General features: G+C 41.7%; 1 protein-coding gene across 1 annotated transcript in view; it reads right to left on the bottom strand.

Moving 5' to 3' along the window:
* Nucleotides 1-21,847, bottom strand: part of HLTF (helicase like transcription factor) — a 63,139-nt gene continuing 41,292 nt past the window's right edge. Inside the window, exons 20-24 of the mRNA XM_069975387.1 lie at nt 6,349-6,468; nt 3,536-3,648; nt 1,621-1,801; nt 1,039-1,119; nt 1-508 (exon numbers count right to left, since the gene is read on the bottom strand). Of these exons, the coding sequence (XP_069831488.1) occupies nt 356-508; nt 1,039-1,119; nt 1,621-1,801; nt 3,536-3,648; nt 6,349-6,468 (648 nt within the window). The 3' untranslated portion in view covers nt 1-355. The remainder of the gene's footprint in view (nt 509-1,038; nt 1,120-1,620; nt 1,802-3,535; nt 3,649-6,348; nt 6,469-21,847) is intronic.

Below are 21,847 nucleotides of genomic sequence, written 5' to 3'. Positions count from 1 at the left end.
ATCTTGGATTAAAAGCAGCTATCCGAAGGTACAAGTGGTTTGGGTGGGTGGGTGGGGGGGGGGGAATTGTGGGTACGGAGTCGCTTTAAGCATATTTTGCATCTCTGCAGTAAAATCAAACTGTTAAACTTCAAATATTGTAATGTGACCATGTAAATTAAGGTGTTTATGCCCCTGCTAGAAGGACAGGAATAGGGAACAACTTTTCCCTTCATCTTTTAAACTTTCCTCATTGCTCTTACCAAGTGTGCTGACTGCACAGTACGTATGTCTTCATGCTCTCTACCTGGATTGTGGAAGAGGAAGCATTTCAACATAGTAACATCTTTATAAAACATTTGTTACACTGTCAATTTTATAAATCAACCAGTGTCCTTATTTCATTGATCCGGGCTTGTTTGATTTCACTTGCACTCTGCTTGTTTGTTCCGAAGGCTCCAGCAGCAAGCTCTCGCTTTTTGTTCTGGATGTTCAGCATATTCTCTTCTACAGAATTTTTTACAACAAACTGAGGAGAAAGTACAAAATAGTTTAATTTACGTGAAAATTATGCTGCCTAAAGAGAAAAAAAAAAAAGATATCCGTACATAATATATCCAGAACCAGACAGAATAAATTTGCCAAAATAGCAATGTAACAAGTAATTGGCTAAGCGGGCAAGGTCCTGCTCTGTATTCTTGCCTCACAAGCAAGGAGAAGAGATGAGTAGGGAAAGGGAAGTATCTTGATTATTTTATTTTTACAATGGATCCAGCAACATATAAACCTATTTTGTTATACTGGAATATGATTTTAATGTTTTGAACAGACAAATTAAATAAAAATTTGTGACTATTAGTTTTCTCTGGCCTTGTGTTTGCTGGAAAACATTTTTAGAGTACAAAATGTGCACTTTTATTAAAGTGAGACATATCCACAAAAAAAGCCATGAAGAGTAAAACTTAGAGAATAGGAGTGGGACCAGTTAATTTACAACATTACAAAATACATATATAGCAAAGGTAGAGTCCCTTGATACCAATTTGTAACCAGGCTTACCTTAGTAATGATCACTTCCTTAGTCTGTCCAAGACGGTAACAACGATCAAAGCACTGCTCTTCAGCAGCTGGATTCCATGCCTATCAGCAAATGGATATACGTGACACAGAATGGTTACACTAGCAAAAGATAATTTATCAAAAACGCCACAAAATTACTTGTGCAATGAAATTTTATTGAAAAGCAGAACCCTGTGTCCATTTCTACCCGTTTGAGCTACTTCTGCAGTGTATAGTAGTGCTCTTGTTAAATAAGCATCTTCATGAAAGTATTTCATTATAATTCCTGCATATTGTCAGTTCAAACTACAGAAAAGAATAGTTAAGGATCCTCCTTTGACCCCACTCCAAATTCCCATTGTGCTGATGTACTGTGATTTGGCAGAATTGATTTCAATTAATGCATTTAGATAAAACAATAAAGTGATGACTGCTGGACCTCACTACTCTATGGGATGCGTTAGGACTTGCCAGTAATGTTAAAGTCATGGAAAACCCCTTTAAGCTGCCCTCACCAGAGGTATAGACTTTATAGAATGGATTTTCATGAACATTTTTCCATACTTTAATTCAGCTACTTACAGGATCCATTAAAAAGACACGAGAAGCAGCAGTCAAGTTCAGACCCACTCCTCCAGCTTTCAATGAGAGCAGCATAATGGTCGGAGAGTCAACATCAGAGCTTTGAAAAGACTGAATTGCTTCGGTTCGCTTTTTCTGTGTCATTGAGCCGTCCAAGCGTGTAAACATGAAGCCAGACTCTCTACACACAAAAGTAGGACAGTGTACAGTTTCTATGACAACAGACATTACATGGATGAAAAAATGTGATGTGGCATCAAGCCTGTGTTATGTACAGAAACTAGGTTACATAACTGCTACAGGGAAGAAAAACCAGGGCAAAAGGCTAAACATGGCCGGAGCTATAAATCCTCTATTCATGCAAATCACATTAGCATACAGTACATAGAAGCATTAAAAACCAGGTTCACGTTGCTTATTCACACACAACGGGTTAAGTGCACTTTTGTATAACGCAACATTAGGGTATGTGCACACTACGGAAAGCGATATTTGAAGATTTCAAGCGGATTCTGCCGCGCGACCTCTGCTCGAAGTTCTGCCCATCCCATAGACTCAATGATATTTGCCAGCAAATTCCGCTGTTTGCCCAAGGAATTGGCAATTCTTTTGGCGGACGGCGAATATAATAGAGTCTATGGAATGGTGGGACTTCAAAACGATTTCGCCACGCAACCTCCACTTAAAGTCTCTGCGTGTATTCTCTAGTGTGCACATACCCTTACTCTTGAAAACATTTGTGTCGAGATGTCATAGAAGCCAGCTCCCACGGGATCCATCTGCACGTAGGTCAGATGCTGCAAGAGCTGGCTTGTGGTGACTTTCCTGAGGTGCATTAATCAACCAGGTGACAGCTCAGCCTCCCTGACTGTATATAAGGACCAAATTAATCAGATTAGAATTTATCTGTGTGAAACAAATACTGGTGTAATTTTTCATAAACAACCAATCACGGCTAAGGCTTCAGGTTATCAAAGCTTGTTCAGAAATCTGCCGTTCAATCTTCGTGCGGACGGTAGAATCTGCCTGTGCATAGAACGGAGTCTATGGCATAGGCAGAGAGTTAAGCGGGGACAAGCGTCAAAATGCACCGCATGTTTTCCTCAGTGTGCATATACCCTAATACCACACACAACCTGAGGGCAGAGATGTAGCTGCATTTTTCTAATCCAGGATAATCCCTTTAATAAGACTAAAAAACAAGAAACTAAAGGATGTAATCTAAATCTGCTGATCATGTGAAAAGATCCAGGGTTAAAGGGGTAGTTCACCCAAAATGTATTTTTCTAATCAACTGGTGGCAGAAAGTGCCAGAAAATTGTAGTTTACTTGTATGTAAAAAAAAATCTCAAGTCTTTCAGTACTTATTAGCTGCTATATGTACTGCAGGAACTGGTATTCTGTCCAGTCTGGTGAGCAAGAGAGGTTTTCTGTGAGAATTTGCTGCTGTTCTGGACAGTTCCTGACATGGACAGAGGTGTCAGCAGAGAGCACTGTGTCAGACTGGAAAGAATAACCCACTTCCTATAAGACGTACAGTAACTGATAAGTACTAGAAGACTTGAGATTTTTTAATAGATGTAAATTTCAAATCTCTGGCACTTTCTGGTACCATTTGATTTGAAAGAAAAAAAAAAACCTTTAATGGTGCGTTCACACCTACAGGATCTGCAGCTGATTTTCTGCAGCAGATTTCATTTAAATAACTGAACACAGCATCAAATCTGCTGCAGATCTAGTAGGTGTGAACGCACCCTTAGAAAGGAAAGGAAATTAAACGTTAATGCCCAACTTGGTTGAAGTTAATCGACACATCTTTTTTTTAACAGTATTATCTAGCAAGCTGTTTATGAGACACATACAACTTATTACTGGCAAATCAATAAAATTAACAAAAATAAGGAGTCAGTCTTACCTGAGGGCTGTTTCTATCATTGATAAATATGAAGTGAACTGTGAAACAATGATACTTTTCACATGTGGATCTTTCTTTCTTTGTTTCATCAATGCACACATAAGAGCTTCTATCTGAAATATTAAGGAATAAAAATAATTCTGCAAATATGTGAAATTATGGATCAGATATGCTGTAATATTGGAATAATATGGTGGGGGGGGGGGTGGCATACAACTAAATGCTATTTCTAAATGTGGTGGAGTTCGTTAAAAGGAACCGATCACCGGGAAATGCTACCTAAGCTTTCGGCATCATGTTATACAGCAGAAGGAGCTGCGCAGATTGATAAATATCTTTATATCTTTATGGGAAAAGATTCAGTATACCTTATTGATTGAAATCTCTGATCTTTCCATGCTAAGGAATCCAGTGGATGATCTTATCACTAAGCAACACTATTCTCCTTAACCCCTTAAGGACAGAGCCAGTTTTAATTTTTGTGGTTTCGTTTTTTTCCTCCTTGTGCTTAAAAGGCCATAGCACTTCCATTTTTCCACCTAGAAACCCACAATGAGCCCTTATTTTGTGTGCCACTAATTGTACTTTGCAATGACAGGCTGAATTTTTTCATAAAGTACACTGGAAAACCAGACAAAAAAAATTCAATGTGTGGTGAAATTGAAAAAAAAAACAAAACAAAAAAAAAAACTTTTTTTTATTTGGGGGGTATTTAGTTTTACCCCAGGGCGAATGGCGTAAAAACGACTTGTTATATATCTTTCCTCAAGTCGTTACGATTAAACCGATATGTAACATGTATAACTTTTATATTACGAGATGGGCTGTAAAAAAATCTAACCATTGTTAACAAATATATGTTCCTTAAAATTGTTCTATTCCCAGGCTTATAGCGCTTTTATCCTTTGGTCTATGGGGCTGTGTGAGGTGTAATTTTTTGCGCCATTATGTGTTCTATCAGTACCTTGATTGCGCATATACGACTTTTTAATCGCTTTTTATTACAATTTTTTGCACTAAGTAGATATAACTTATTTCAGTCATAAAATATATAAATCAAAAAATTTAAATTTATATCTACTAAGTGTCTTTAGAGAGCCTACCACTTTTTCTTTTTCGTCCTACATTGCTTTTCTGATTTATGCCAATGCCTTAGCCTTTTTTTTTTTTTTTTTTTTTTTTTTTTTTTAAATGGGCCGAGGCACTGGCATCCTCACGCCGGTCTATTCATGTAAAAAAAAAAAAAAAAAAAAAAAACAGAAGAGCAATGTACCTGTGATACATTCGCTTACCACAGAATGATCAGAAATCTTTAATCAATGAGTTATACTGCATCTTTATAATATAACCCCTACAAGAAAATCCCCAGAAAAAAATTTAATTGTCCACAACAATCAATTGAAAGATTCATGAATTTTATTTCAGCACAAAACCAGTTCCCCCATAAAAACGCATACACTAAAGACATTTAAAACCATCTTAATCAGGAGTCAGGAACATCTAGAAACAATGAGGTAGTTTTCACACACAAAAGATAATTAATTGCATGGTACCTGCACTTTTTACGCACGGCACTTTCTCACTTTTCACTATGCAATGATATTAAATGATAGTAGTTTTTTATGATTACAACATTATACATCCATTTAAGGTTTTGTTAGGTATTCACCACTTATGGTACTTTTGCTGCAGTTTTTAACTGATCAACTATGTAACCGGAGACTTTATGTACGTAGGACCTATGACATGTACTGCCCTCCCTTTTGCCAGCAACTAATATGGCGTCCGGATGTTGTGCGTCCATCTGCGCATGCGCCGGAATTACCCGTCATCCGCGTCATCTTGACGTCTGGTGATGGCGCTTAGGCGCCGTGGCAGTGCGTCGACGTGTGATGACGTGGGACGTCCGGGAGTGTGATGCGGATGGACGCATCGGTAATTACGTCCGGAGATTACCACTGCCCCAGGTGTGATTGGCATATAAATGGGCCCTCCACTCTCCCACTCCATCGCTCCTGGACAAAGTGGCAGCGAAACGCGTTGGAGTGTGGAGGAGTGGAGTCAGGACGCATGGCCACTGGGTCGGTATAGGGTGAGATGTGGGAAGAGTTTGGAGGTGTTGGAGCCTTACTGGCGTCTGAAGTATCCCATGCAATTTATTTATTAAGGGACTAGTGCAATACTGCACATGTTAGTTGTCGGCCGATAAGGGCTTGTGCAATATAGGTAATTCACTGATTTACGTGCAATATAATTAATGTGCAAAGAGACTGCTTTTGTCCCCTCATCACATGGTGTTTGGATAGTTCTCTGTTAGTATTATACTATAGATTTGGACTTTTTTAACTCCCATTAAGATCTATTAATTTCCATTGCCCATAATTATCTTCTGTGTGTGAAATCTACCTCATTGTTTCTAGATGTTCCTGACTCCTGATTAAGATGGTTTTAAAGTCTTTAGTGTATGTGTTTTTATGGGGGAACTGGTTTTGTGCTGAAATAAAATTTATGAATCTTTTAATTGATTGTTGTGGACAATTACATTTTTTTCTGGGGATTTTCTTGTAGGGGTTATATTTAATTGTAAAAAATCTTGTATTGTAGTACTTGGTAAAGGTTTGATGTTCTTATGTAGGTGAAATTTATACTGCATCTTTACCTATAACATGATTTTTAACATGATGTCTATAATCCAGATAGCACTGTTGGTGACAGATTCCCTTTAAGAGCACAATCTTGCAGGTAAACCGCAGTTGTACCTGCAAACCACTAAGTGAATAACAATATTAATAACATTTATTTTCAACACTTACTTTGGAACTTGACTTCCACTTTTGATCTTTTTCTGCCCTAGAATCAAGTTCTTCCTCAGGACATTCCAATAAGTGTTCCAGACGTATTTCACTTCTGCAGAGAGGGCATTTGGAGTTTGGCTGGGCAAAGTAGAGCACAGACATATTGTGTTTATTAATCTGTTAAATACATGATGTAAGAAAAATACAAGTTACATGTAACGGCTATAAATATTTGACCGGTCTTTCAATCTCTATTTTTTAACCCCTTAGGGACCAAGCCTATTTGAGCCTTAATGACCATGCTCATTTTTCAAAATCTGACCTGTCTCACTTTATGCGCTTATAGCCCAGTGATGCTTTAACATATGCTAGCGATTCTGAGAGATTGTCCTCTTTATTCTGGCAAAATTTCATAAACATATTTTACTTTTCTTGGGTGTTACGGTCCTTAGAAATGTATCAGCAAATTACCAATTTTTCATGAAATTTCCAAAACTAATTATTTTAGAGACCAGTTCTTTTTATAAGTGTGTTTAGGAGGCTTGTATACTTGAAACCCCCATAAATGACCATTTTGGAAACTACACACCCTAAGGAATTAATCTAGGGGTATAATGAGCATTTTAACCCTACAGGGGCTGGAGGAAAGTATTCACAATTAGGCCGGAAAAAAATGGAAAATAGAAAGTTTCAAATAATATGTTTGTTCAGCTTAAAGTATCTCATTTTCACAAGCAACAGGAGAGAAAAAGCACCCCAAAACTTGTAACGCAGGTTCTCCTGAGTACAATGGTACCCCATATGTGGGCATAAACCACTGTATGGGCACACAGCGGGGCTCAGAAGGAAGGGAGCGCCAATTAGCAGTTTCAGTGCAGATTTTGCTGTAGAAGTTTCTGAGCGCCAGGTGCGTTTGCAGTGCCCCTGTAGTGTCCGCAGAATGAAACCCCCCCATAAGTCACCCCATTTTGGAAAGTGCACCCCTCAAAGAATACATCTTGGTGTGCGGTGAGCATTTTGACCCCACAGATATTAGAGGAAAGTATTCAAAATTAGACAGTAAAAATGAAAAACTAGAATTTTTCCAATAATATGTTAGTTTAGTTTAAAATTTCTCAACTTCACAAGGAAAGGGAGAGAAAACGCACCCCAAAATCTGTAATGCAGGTTCTCCTGAGTACAATGGTACCCCATATGTGGGTATAAACAACTGTATGGGCACACAGCGGGGCTCAGAACAGAAGGAGCACCAATTAGCATTTGCAGTGCTGATTTTTCTGAAGAAGTTTCCGAGCACCGGGTGCGTTTGCAGCGCCCCTGTAGTGTCCGCAGAAGAGAAACCCCCCAAAAGTCACCCCATTTTGGAAAGGGCACCCTTCAAAGAAGTCATCTTGGGGTGCAGTGAGCATTTTGACCCCATAGGTATTAGAGTAAAGGATTCAAAATTAGAAAGTAAAAATTAAAAAAAAAAAAAATTTTTTCCAATAATATGTTTGTTTAGTTTGAAATTTCTCAATTTCACGAGAAACAGGAGAGAAAATGCACCACAAAATTTGTGAAGCAGGTTCTACTGAGTACAACGGTACCTCATATGTGGGCATAAACCACTGTATGGGCACACAGCAGGGCTCAGAAGGAAAGGAGCGTCATTTTTTCTGGTGCAAAACCGCAGCTAGTATCGGTTATTAGAATAGCGCAGTTGCTAAAAAAATTTTTTTTAAATGAGATTAAAGGTAATCTGGGGTAGTGACGGGCAAACTGGGAGTGTTTACTTGCTATCTGGGGTGTTTATGGGCAATCTGGGGTGGTACAAGCAGTCTGTGGCAATCTGAGGTGTTTATGGGCAATCTGGGGGTGTTTACGGGCAATCTGGGGTGATTACGGGCGATCTGGGGTGATTACTGGCTATCTAGGGGTGTTTACTGGTTATTTGGGGTGGTAACGGACAATCTGGGTGTTTACCGGCTATATGGGATGGTAACGGACAATCTGGGGGTGTTTACCGGCTATATGGGATGGTAACGGACAATTTGGGGGTGTTTACTGGCTATATGGGGTGGTAACGGACAATCTGGGGGTGTTTACTGGCTATATGGGGTGGTAATGGACAATCTGGGGGTGTTTACTGGCTATCTGGGGTGGTGACGGGCAATCTGGGGGAGGAGTGACAGGTAATCTGGGGTGGGTATGGGCAATCTGGGTTGGTTACGGGCAATCTGTGGCAATCTGTAGTGGTTATGGGTAGCCTGTGGCAATCTGGGGTGGTTACAGGCAATCTGGGGGTGTTTACTGGCTATCTGGGGTGGTTACGGGTAATCTGAGCGGTTACAGGTAAACTGGAGTGGTTATGAATAATCTGGGGCTGTTACAGGTAATGTGGAGTGGTTACAGGTAATGTGGGGTGGTTACAGGTAATCTGGGGTAGTTACAGGTAATCTGGGGTGGTTACAGGTAATCTGGGGTGGTTAGAGGTAATGCAGAGTGGTTACAGGTAATGCGGGGTGGTTACAGGTAATGTGGGGTGGTTACAGGTAATCTGGGGTGGATACAGGTAATCTGGGGTGGATACAGGTAATGCGAGGTGGTTACAGGTAATCCGGGGCACTTGACTTTTTATCCTGTTACCAATGACTTTTGGTGACAGGGGACAAAAAGTGCCAGCAGCATTTGGAACAAGTGATCAGTGGTATATAGTTCCTGATCATTGCCCCATGCTCTCCGCCACCTCTGGTGGTGGAGAGAATGAGAGTTGATCTTTTTTTAAGGGTACAAACACACTTGCTGTATCCGCAGCGAGTTTGTGGCTGCGTATTCGCAGCAAGACTCGCTGAGGATCCCGGCCATGTGTACTCAATGGCAGACAAAGTCGCAGCAGGGATGTACATCCCTGCTGTGAGTTTGTCCGCAGCTCGCCCCGTTAACTCCCCGGCCGCCGGGGACTATACGTCACCTGATCCCGGCTACGGGGCTCCCAACGTCTTCACGGCCCGTTCAGCCAATCAGTGTTGTGGTGGGGCAGCGCACTGATTGGCCGAGTGAGACGTGTCTGGAATCAGCGAAGGACCAGGTGATGCTTAGTTGGGACCAGGTGATGTATAGTCTCCAGCGGCCGGGGGGTTAACGGGTCGGCCTTTGGACAAACTCGCAGCAGGGATGTACATCCCTGCTGCAAGTTTGTCTGCCATTGAGTACACAGGGCCGGGATCCTCAGCGAGAAACTCCCTGCTGATGCGGCAAGTTTGTTTGTACCCTAAGGAATTAACACGCATTGTGTTTGGTGCACTTTCTTTTACTTTTTTACACTAGTGTACATTACTACTGTACACTAGTGTAAGACTTAGATCACAGTATAAAATACACTGTACTCCTTTTGCAGTACAGTGTATTGTATAATGTGACCATCCTGCTGACAGGCAGTAGCACAGCCACCCGTCAGCAGGATGGCTTATCCATGATTAGGCCCCTGGAGTTACCATGGAGACGTCGGGGGACCGGACGGCGCAGCGGGAACTCCGATCATGTAATTGGACCCACGGCACCGTCCGGTACACACCGGAACCCGTTAGATGCCGCTGTCATGCTTTGACAGCGGCATTTAACGGGTTCATTCCGATACGTAAGCCGTTAAAAGGCGTACGCATCGGAATAAAGCCCATTAGTGGCCGCCGTGGAAAGGCAGCACGGCGGTCACTAAGGGGTTAAAATTAGGTTTGAGGCTCCCCTCATATACAGCTAGTAACCTGACCCTTAGTGTTTCTCAAGTAGGTATCCCCCAGTATTATATGCAGACATGCTGGGCTTTAGGTATTTAGACTCCAACTGATTATTAGAAAGAGCTGGCGGAAGCTTGTGACTAGACACTCCCTGACTGTTCTGGGGATGTACGACGCACAGAAAAAAAAATTGATTCTATCGATTCTTGGGGCATAATATCGGTTCGATACCAAGATTCCCTGGTATTCCATACTTTATGATAAACAGTGCAGCAGCGCGGCTTATCATAGAGTATACAGCGGAAAACATTGCAGAGTGCCTGCCATGTTCTCTGCATGTCCCCCCTAGCGTCATCTCCTCAGCCCGCCCTCCCTCCTCTCACAGCAGCGCTAACTTCAAAAGACTGGCACAAAATGATCACAGACAGCAGCATTTAACCCCCTTCTGAGCCGCTCCATTTGCAGCAGGAATTGGCTACTATGTGTAGCAGACTCCCGCTGCTAATGACTGCCACCATTGATCCCACTGTCGGCAGTCATTTAACCCTTTCAATTGCGCTATGTAACGCGATTGCGGCATTGAAACGCATAATTGACAGGTGTCTGTAAATGGTTACATCGGCAGCCCGCAAAGTGACTGTGGAGGGCTAATGGGTCACATCACAGCCCAAGGTCCATGCTCGCCCTCCCGTTGTCTCTCTGCTAATAGAGTCTGGCTCAGCCTGATTCTACTAGCAGAGCACTGATTTTACTGATCTATGCAATGCTAGAGCAATACTATAGCAATGCATAGCTCAGGGACTTAAAAGGCAACAAAAGGGCAAAGCAGGGTCGGCGACTGAAGAGGGAAGAATAAGAGCGGTGCGGTCCGGGAGAAGAGATGGCTCGAGGCCAGGACAGATGAGGAGGAGATGTGGCCACTAGATGAGGCAGGACTGCGAGGTAGAGAGGCAGGCCAGGCCGTCAGGACACTCCTTTTGTGGACATCAGCGATGTGGGGGGTGAACGGGGTCAACTTGGCTCTGACGAGGAAGTGGGGGGGGGATGGAGAAGGGGGCTGTAGCCTACAGATAACCCTGCCGCTAAATCCAAGTCACCCTGCTGGGTCAGGGGTTAGCATGCCCTGACAGCTGGAATAATGCATCTATAACCCCCATCATCCCCCATAGCTGAAGTGTTAATGACTACAAATCCCATCATCCCCTTATAGCTGAAGTGTTACATGACTACAAACCCAATCATCCCCTCATAGCTGACTTGTTATTGTTCAAACTATAAAATTATCAAATTCCTGATCACGCACTGTAAACAGTGCAAGGGAAAAAACCCACCAAATTCAGTACCACATAAAAAAGTTAAATTACAGATCACGGCACACACCCACAAAAAAAAGACCCCTCACACCACAGTCATACAGGCTAAAAGATAAAAAAGTGTTAGGAGTAATGAAAGGAATATAAATTGGTTTATACAGACCTGAAGAATATAGATAACATGTTAGAATATTCTTCATTACACGGTTAAAGGCGTAAAAACATTTTATTCTTGTGGGTTTTTGTGTTATATAATTTATTAACCCCTTAAGGACCGGGCCTGAAATGGCCTTAAGGACCGGAGCAAATTTTATGAATATGACCTGTGTCACTTTATTCATTAATAACTTTGGGATGCTTTTACCTATCCGGCTGATTCTGAGATTGTTTTCTCGTGACATATTGTACTTCACATTTCTTGTAAATTGGAGTCAATACTTATAACAAATCTTTATGAAAAAACCCAAAATAGCGTGAAAAATTGTGAAAAAATGCATTTTTTCAACTTTAAAACTTTTCTGCTTATACAGAAAATGGGACTTCCGGTTCTGGCGCGTATGGGATGGCAGCAGTGTGAGTGAGCTCCTCCACCCTCCGCTCATAATATCGCTCCCCACTCTGACTCCTGACATTACCGGCCCTGCCGGACCACATCTCTGACTTCTCTAAGTGCCGAGGAGTCGGAGGCACCACTTCATTAAGCGGGGAACCAGTTATACACCTCTCCATAAGCCCTCCTTCATTTACCTCACAGCTCTGTCACAGGGACACCTAAGATGGCACCGACACGAGGTGCTGCTGCTGAGGCACACACAGAGGAAACACATACCTCACAAACCCCAGTGCCGGACCTCTGTGACACCATAAAACCAGGACTAAATATGTCTTGCAAGGCACTGGCAATTCAAGTGTCCAAGATGATATTAAATGACATAAAATCCTCTCTTGAGGCCACTATAGTTTCCTCCCTAGCAACCATACAGGGAGATATAGCAATGCATACCTCACAGATTACTGAACTTCAGGAGAGGGTCAGCCTGTTAGAAGATGAAATACATTCTACAAAAATAAAACTACAACAGAATATGAATGTCACAGCTTCATTGCAAACAAAGACTGATGATCTAGAGAACCGCTCTAGGCGCAACAATTTACGTATTATAGGTTTACCTGAATCCATTCCAGCCATGCAATTACATGCTATATGTTCTCTAGAAATTCCCCAAGCCTTGGGTATCCCCGGTCACATTACTGTGGAAAGAGCTCACTGTGTGGGACCCCCACCAGCGAAACAAAAGCAAGATGCAAATAAAAAAGAACAGAAACCCAGACAAGTGATTGTCAAGTATCTGAATTATAATGATAAAAACAACATTTTACAAAGCTTTAAAAAATCTACAGTTGATGTTGCAATTAGTGGCCACAAAATCCTCATGTTTAATGACTACTCCGCAGCAGTGGTTCAAAAACGTAAAGCTTTTGCACACATTTGCTCAACATTGGTGAAAAATCAAATACGATTTGCTCTTCTTTATCCTGCCATACTGAAAGTTTTCAAATCGGATGGTTCAGCCTCTCTTTACAGTTCTCCTGAGGAAGCCATTTCTTCCCTTAAAGATGTAAAGGGTCTCACTCCACCTATTCAAGACAAGCACAAGAGACGACGTTTGGATAGTCCTACTGACACGGTAGAAAAAATGGAATGATTATGAACGCCATCTCTATTCTGTTGGACGCTATGCTGCTCATTAAAACTGAGTATTTTTTCTCTATTTAGCCCTATATATGTTGACTAAATACTATATTAGGGACACCTTGTTACTACATTATTATTTTCTTTAGTCTAGGTAGTAATGCATTTGGTGGTGTGTGTGTCTATGTGTAAGTATGTATTTGTGTATGTATATATGTATATGTGTGTGTGTGCATGTATATGTATGTATATGTATAATTCCACCTTGTATGGTTTTAGGTTTAAGTACAACTTCTTTAAGTACTAATCATTATATACTGGCTCTCCCTTTTATTTTATTTATTTGCTTCCCTGTGACAACTCACACATTTCTCAGGAGGGTAGGGATGTGTATGTCTTTAATTTTAATATATACTCATTTAGTGGAGCGGAGGTTGATGTGACCTCTCCACCAGTTATTTCTTTCTCTTTATTTCTTCTCCATAATGCGGAGTTTGCGAATGCTCCGAACATTGGACAATACGAAAAAAGTGAAGTCCACATCTCACTTATTCGCTTAGTTTATATTGTTAACTGTTTTATTCTTAGGTATATCACCTTTAGTTTGTCTGAAAATGCTACATGCTATCCTCTTTTTCTGCCTGAAAGGGTTACCCACTATGTTATTGTGCTTCCAGGGTCTCTTCTTAACACCTCCTCTTCTATTAATATTTTATGAAATTAATCACTTGGAATGTTAAGGGACTACGTTCCCCATCTAAGAGGACTTCTATACTGAAACACCTTAAGAGACTAAGGGCCGATATAGTATTATTGCAAGAAACACATTTAACTGAATCGGATTATTTCAGACTCAAACGTTTTTGGGTGGGTGCAGTTTATGGTTCACCAGCTATTAACCGTAAAGGCGGGGTAGTCATTCTTACACATAAAAATTTAGCCTGTACGGTATTATCTCAATATCAAGATGATGAAGGCAGGATATGTCACCTTCTTATTGACACTCCAGCGGGCAAATATAGCATATACAGTGGTGCCTTGGATTATGAGCATAATCCGTTCCGGGGCCGTGCTTGTAATCCAAATCCACTCTTAAACCAAAGCAAATGTTCCCATAAGAAATCATAGAAATGCAGACAATTGGTTCCACACCCCAAAATAATGATTTATTATTGTGAATAACATGTAAACCAAAGGAAACAAACATTCAGAAACAGCAGAATATGTGATATAAGTTACTGTACAGTAATGGAGAGGATGGGAAACACAAGGGCTGACAGAGACTGCAGGGAGCATGAAGGAATGAGCAGGACAGATGTGAGTACATACATGCAGCACTCTCTGTCCGGGGAGAGAGAGGTTACAGCTATGGAGAGATTACCTCCACAGTCCTGTCCCCTGATGCAAGCCCCAGCCTGAAGTGGATCTGCTATGATTTGGAAGGTGAGGGAGACTTTCTGGGTCAGAGTACAGTGCTGTAGACCCCGCTATGCAGACCATGCCCCTCCTCCATTCGCGCTCCCACCCAGTACAGGGAGCTCTTAAACCAAAGCAATGCTCTTGAAACCAAGTCACAATTTTGAAAAACTGTGAGATCTTAAACCAAAACGCTCTTAAACCAAGTTACTCTTAAACCAAGGTACCACTGTATAACGTTTATGGACCCAACACTGAGAGACCTGATTTTTTTTAAAAAATTGGAAAACCTCATTCTGCAAGATGACAATAATCTTAAAATAGTTGGTGGAGACCTAAATACTGTTCTTAATACAACTGAAGATAGAAAAAGAACTAAGACCCCTACTGTATATACTTCATCAGATAATATTTTATCCAACTCCCTTAATTCTACCTCCCTATCTGATTCTTGGCGTCATCTACACCCAGATGGTAGAGAATACTCTTTTTACTCTCACTCCCAAACGGCCTGGTCAAGAATAGACTACTGTTTAGTGTCACCGGACTCTCTTGGCAGAGTAGAAGACTCTGAAATTCATGATATAGTAATTTCGGATTACTCCCCTGTTAGTTTACAATTAAGAAATATTTTTCAGAAGGGATCCGATATTATTTGGAGATTTCCTTCTCATTTAGCTAATGATGAATCATTTATCAAACTATTAAAAAAATGGTGGTCAGACTTTTATTCTAACAATGCTGAACATACACAATCCCCAATACTTTTCTGGGAGACTGCAAAAGCAGTTCTAAGGGGCCAAATAATTTCTATGTGGCTGCCCAGAAACGTGAAGCACGTAAAAACTATCTTCAACTTTCCCAAGATCTGCGCTCTACATACACTCTTTTCCTGTCTTCCCCTACAGATGACAATAAATCTAAATGGACAGCAGCTAGACAAGCTTTCGAAATTGCACAGGAAAAACTCAATGCTATATATAGAGATCAATACATATCCCGTTTATTCCGCTATGGTAATAAATCAGGGAAAATGTTAGCTAACCTTGCTAAAGGACGTAGACCTACTACACATATTCCTGCTCTCAAAGATACAGCGGGTAATATACAAAAAGATCCTAAAGTCATATCACAACTTTTACAACAATTTTACCGCTCACTATATTCCAAAGATAGGCTTGATCTGGCTGCTGGTAAGAACTCTACCTTCTCTTGATACCCCTTCTCTTGATTCTCTTAACGCCCCAGTCACATTGGAGGAAATTACTGCCACTATCTCTACACTTAAAAATAACAAAGCTCCAGGCCCTGATGGCTATAGTGCGGAATTTTATAAATCTATGTCTTCTGTCATCTCCCCTACCCTTCTTTCTACTTTCCAAACTATTCTGACTGACCATCACATGCTCCCCTCGGGAGATACTGCATATATCAAAATACTACATAAACAGGGGAAGGATCCGACATCTCCTAATTCGTACAGGCCAATCTCTTTAATAAATTTAGACCTAAAATTGTTGGCAAAGATTATGACCAATAGATTGGCAGAGATCCTACCATCACTAATAGGCAGCCATCAAGTTGGCTTTATAAAAGGACGTTCTGGTGTCACTAATATAAGAACGGTACTAGCGGCCCAGTCTGGTGTCCAATCTGGGGGTCGTTCCAGCCACTCTCCAGGTCTGTTGGCAATTGACGCCGAAAAGGCTTTTGAGAATATCAGCTGGGAGTGGCTGGACATGACCTTAACAAAATTTGGTATCACAGGTCAATTCAAAGATTTTATTTCCACAATATACACATATCTCCGAAAGCTAGAATTCATACCCCGGGTTTCCTTTCAGGTAGCTTTCCCTTACAAAAAGGTACCAGACAGGGTTGCCCCCTATCCCCTCTATTGTTCAATTTGGCGATGGAGCTTCTTGCTAGATATCTTATTTCTTCTGACTTTTTCTCAGGCATACAGTTTGGTTTCCAAGTCATTAAAGTTACATGCTTTGTTGATGATACTTTAATATATTTAGATAACCCAGATCTACATGTTCCGGCAGTATTAGATGCCTTAAAACTTTTTGGTTCCTTTTCTGGGTATAGAATCAATATACATAAAAGTCAACTTCTTTACCTAACTCCACATAAGAGGTCTACTTCGGGTCCTGCGGGGGTCTCTATTGCTAAATCCTATATTACTTATCTTGGAATCCAGATTGGCAGAACTCCCTCCTCACTATATTCCCTGAACTATCGCCCTATAATTAAGAGAATAAAACAAGATTTCCAGAGATGGGAATCTCTTACCATTGTCAATTCTAGGCCGTACCCACTTAATCAAAATGATGTGTTTTGGAAAACTGTTATATCCAATGCAAACAATACCTCTTTTACTCAAACATTCTGACGTCTCCCTACTCCAATCATATTTCACTAAATTTATTTGGCAATCAAAGAGACCTCGTATTGCCTATTCCACTTTCTGTCTCCCTACTTCTAAAGGTGGCGCTCAATGCCCAGATATTAGATTATATAATTTAGCCGCTCTCTTTCGCCATGCTAAAGATTGGATTATGGACACGTCATATTTCTCCAATATTTTAATTGAGAAAGCTTTAGCAGCACCTTGGCCTTTACCCACCCTGCTACATGCTAAATTACCAGAACTACCCCCAGAAATTAAGAGAAGTGTTATCTTTAAAGACACCATTGCCACATGGAAGGCGATACGAAAATTATATGGTTTACCCTTTTGCCTATCGAAAAGATTTCCTCTGTGGCATTCACCACTTTACCCACCTGACTCAGACAAATTGGACTACTCAGAGTGGCAGAGTGCACATGTTTCTTCTGTTGGGGATCTGCTGGATACTAATTCCAACACTTTCTTATCATGGGATATCGTCAGAACACGATTCAAATTGTCCTCATTTAATTTACCTCAATATGATTCTATAATTGAATTTCTTACTTCCAGAGTGCGGGACATAGCAGAAGCAGAAAGTGATATAGAATTTGATAATCTATTCCCAACACCACCGGTTCATAATTCTTTATCACATACATATGGAGAACTTAGATCACACTCTCAAAAGAATTTATCTAGACAATTTTTTTTTTTAAAAAATGGTCCTTCGTAATTTTTTCAGAGGATCTGACCCAACAAATATTGAGAGGATCTCAACTAGTGCATTCTGCCACTCCCAATGTGTTTCTACGTGAAATACATTTCCGCTTTATACACAAGGCTATAAATGCCTTTAACCCCTTAAGGACCGGGCCTGAAATGGCCTTAAGGACCGGAGCAAATTTTATGAATTTGACCAGTGTCACTTTATTCATTAATAACTTCGGGATGCTTTTACCTATCCGGCTGATTCTGAGATTGTTTTCTCGTGACATATTGTACTTCACATTTCTTGTAAATTGGAGTCGATACTTATAACGAATCTTTATGAAAAAACCCAAAATAGCGTGAAAAATTGTGAAAAAATGCATTTTTCCAACTTTAAAACTTTTCTGCTTATACAGAAAATGGTTATACCACATAAATTATATATTAAATAGCATTAGCAACATGTCTACTTTATGTTGGCGGCATTTATTAAACTATATTTCATTATTTTTAGACAATAGGAAGCTTAAAACATTAGCAGCAAATTTCCAAATTTTCAGTAAAATTTCAAAATCAGATATTTTTAGGGAACTGTTCAGGTTTAAAGTGTATTTGAGGGGACTGTGTGTTAGAAAGCCTCACGAAGCACCCCATTTCAGAAACTGCACCCCCTAAACTCTGCAAAAGCACATCCAGAAAGTTTTTTAACCCTTTAGGGGAGTCACAGAAATAAAAGCTAAGTGTGTAAGAAATTTGAAAATTTTAATTTTCTGTGCAGAGATTTTATTGTAATCCAATATTTTTCATGATTATAAACCTATTACCAGAGAAATGCACCCCAATATTGATTGCCCAGTTTCTGCAGTTTATAGAAATACCCCATATGTGGCCCTATTGCGCTATTTGACGCAACCACAAGCCTCAGATATAAGGGAGCGCTTAGTGAATTTCAAGGGCTCCGTTATTTTTGGTCATTTTTGACTGTACCACTTCAGGTTGGCAGAGGCTCTGGGGTGCCAAAACCTAAAAAACACCCCTAAAGGGACACCATTTAGAAAACTACACCCCTCAAGGAATGTAACAAGGGGTGCGGTGAGCATCTGGACCCCACAGGTGCTTCACAGATTTTCCAAACAATATGGCTTGAAAAAAGACTAAAGTATTTTTTACACTAAAATGTTGTTCTAGCCTTCAATTTTTCATTTTCACAAAGGGATAAAAGGAAAAAAAAAACACAAAACATGTAGCGCAGTTTCTCCCGAGTACGGAAATACCCCACATGTGGCGATAAAGTGCCAAGGGGGCGCAGGACGAGCCTCCAAAGGGAAGGAGCGCCAATTGGCTTTTGGAAGCTGGATTTCACTGGAATGGATTTCAAGGGCCATGTCGCATTTACAGAGCCCTCGTGCTGCCAAGACACTGGAAACCCCCCACAAGTGACCCCATTCTGGAAACTACATCCCTCAAGGAATCTAACAAGGGGTGCAGTGAGCATATGGACCCCACTGGTGACGGGCAAAAATGTGGAAAAATGTGACGTGAAAGTGAAAATTTTCATTTTTTCACTTTCATGGCACAAATGTGCCCGTCATCCAGGGGTCCATATCCTCACTGCACCCCTTGTTAGATTCCTTGAGGGGTGTAGTTTCCAGAATGGGGTCACTTGTGGGGGGTTTACAGTGTTTTGGCAGCACAAGGGCTCTGTAAATGCGACATGGCGTTCATCATCCATTCTAGCCAAATCCAACCTCCAAAATCCAAATGGCGCTCCTTCCCTTCGGAGGCTTGCCCTGCGCCCACATGGTGCTTTATGTCCACATGTGGGGTATTTACGGACTCGGGGGAAATTGCTCTACACATTTTGTGTTTTTTTTTCTCTTTTAACCCCTTGTGAAAATGATAAATTCAAGGCTAGACCAACATTATAGTGTAAAAAATTTAATATTTCATTTTCACGCCACATTGTTCCACATTTGTGCCCGTCACCAGTGGGGTCCATATGCTGACTACACCCCTTGTTACATTCCTTGAGGGGTGTAGTTTCCATAATAGGGTCACTTGTGGGGGGTTTAACTGTCTTGGCAACACAGGGGCCTTTTGAATGCAACATGGCCCCTCGAAATCCATTCCATCCCAATCCAGCCTTCAAAACCAAATGGCGCACCTTCCCTTTGGAGGCTTACCCTGCACCCGCATGGCGCTTTATGTCCACATGTGGGGTATTTCCGTACTCAGGGGAAATTGCTCTACACATTGTGTTTTTTTTATCTTTTAACCCCTTGTGAAAATGAAAAAATCAAGACAAGATCAATGATTTAGAGTAAAAATTAAAAAAAAAATTACACTAAATGTTGGTCTAGCCTTGATTTTTTCCATTTCCACAAGGGGTTAAAAAAGAAAATGAACACAAGACGTGTAGGGTAGTTTCCCCTGAGTACGAAAATACCCCACATGTGGACATAATTTGCCATATGGGCACAGGGCAAGTCACCAAAAGGACAGAGCGCCATTTAGAGGCTGGAATGGGGGATGGAGGCCATGTCGCAATTACAAAGCTCCTGTGCTGCCAGAACAGTAGAAACCCCCGACAAGTGACCCAATTCTGGAAACTACACCCCATAAGGAATCTAACAAGGGGTGCAGTAAGCATATGGACCCCACTAGTGATGGGCACATATGTAGAACATGTGCCGTGAAAATAAAAAATACCATTTTTTTCATTTTCACGTCCCAAATGTGGCCGTCACCAGGGGGCCATATACCCGCTGCCCCACTTGTTAGATTCCTTATGGGGTGTAGTTTCCAGAATGGGGTCACTTGTGGGGGGTTTCTACTGTCCTGGCCGCACAGAGGCTTTGTAATTGCATCATGACATCCTCTAATGGGAATAGCGGCCATACCTATTTAGCTGGGGAAAAGGGACAATTCTAATTTATTTGGGGGTATTAGGCCAATTATTAGTTTATAAGGTTGAAAATGACAGGTGTCCATCAAATTTAACCTGTGTTGATCCAGAGGAAGGCAAAAAACCCTCGTGAGGCAGACGACAGTAGCCTCATCACAGGGAAAAATTCCTTCCTGACTCCATAATGGCAATCAGAATAATCCCTGGACCAACGTGACCCCTGAAATAGGAATAAGGGACAGAATTTAGAAAATGTAGAACTCCAATGACGTGTGGTACGCCTTGAAGCGATCCAGTATGCAAAGGGCGGGGTGATCAGGACAGGTGTCACACTGGAAAATGGTGACCTTCCTGATGTCCCTGTTACGCCACACTCTGCACTTGTTCTGGGGTCTCCCGTGCTCCAGTGTGGGGGACGTCACCTGGAAAATGTTTTCCTGGTGCGATACGGGGTCCTTCATATCCAGAAGCGCTGGGTCCGCTCCATGGCTGCTAAATATTAGGGCTCTATTACTGCTTCTGATATGTTCTGGTAGCTCGGGCAGCGAGGGACCAGAAGAGGGGGTGCTATAAAAGTTATCCCCGTACAGGTGGTAACCTTTACCCAGCAGTGGGAAGATCAGTTCCCCAACGATCTCCCCACTAACTCCGAGGATGGGGGGGGGGCATCTGGGGGCTGGATTCGGGTGTCCCTTCCTTCATACACTCTAAGGGTACGTGCACACTTCGGAATGGCGAAGAATAACCCTTCACGCATTCCGCAGCTGGCACCCACCGTCGGACTGATGCGGGTGCGCGTCTCCGTCCGTGTCATAGACTCCATTCTATGCACGGGCGGATTCCGCTCTCCGTCCAATGTGTTCATTCTTTGGACGGACGATGGAATCCGCCCCTGCATAGGATGGAGTCTATGATATGGGTGGAGACACATGCCTGCTTCAGTCCGCCGGCAGGTGCCAGCTGCGGAATGCACAAAGGGTTATCCTTCACCATTCCGCAGTGTGCACCTACCCTAAATCTGTAAGTGTACCCTGAGGTACTCTCACAGAGTTTGTAGTTTTCACACCATACCGTCATCTCTTATTGGGACGGTACTGGTGGAAAAGACGTGTCTGGGGGGCAGCGTACGCTACGCTACCCCCAGACACGTCACTGGATGATGAGGATGAGGATGAATGGAGGAAAGAAGGATCCCCCCATTCATCCTCACTGGCTGTTTCGGTGTCGGAGGCAATAATAGCGTATGCGTCCAACACCGAAAACGCCCTGGGGGCCATTTTTATATGGGGATTGGTATATGGCGTATGTAGTGGTGTAGTGTCAAACTTTATTCAATGTAGTGTAGTGTGGTGTAATAAATCAGCCACGCGT

Source organism: Dendropsophus ebraccatus, chromosome 6 (genome assembly GCF_027789765.1).
Source record: "Dendropsophus ebraccatus isolate aDenEbr1 chromosome 6, aDenEbr1.pat, whole genome shotgun sequence".
Lineage (NCBI taxonomy): Eukaryota > Metazoa > Chordata > Amphibia > Anura > Hylidae > Dendropsophus > Dendropsophus ebraccatus.
The sequence above is the reverse complement of the archived record's forward strand: the minus strand, read 5'-3'. Positions and strand labels throughout refer to the sequence as shown.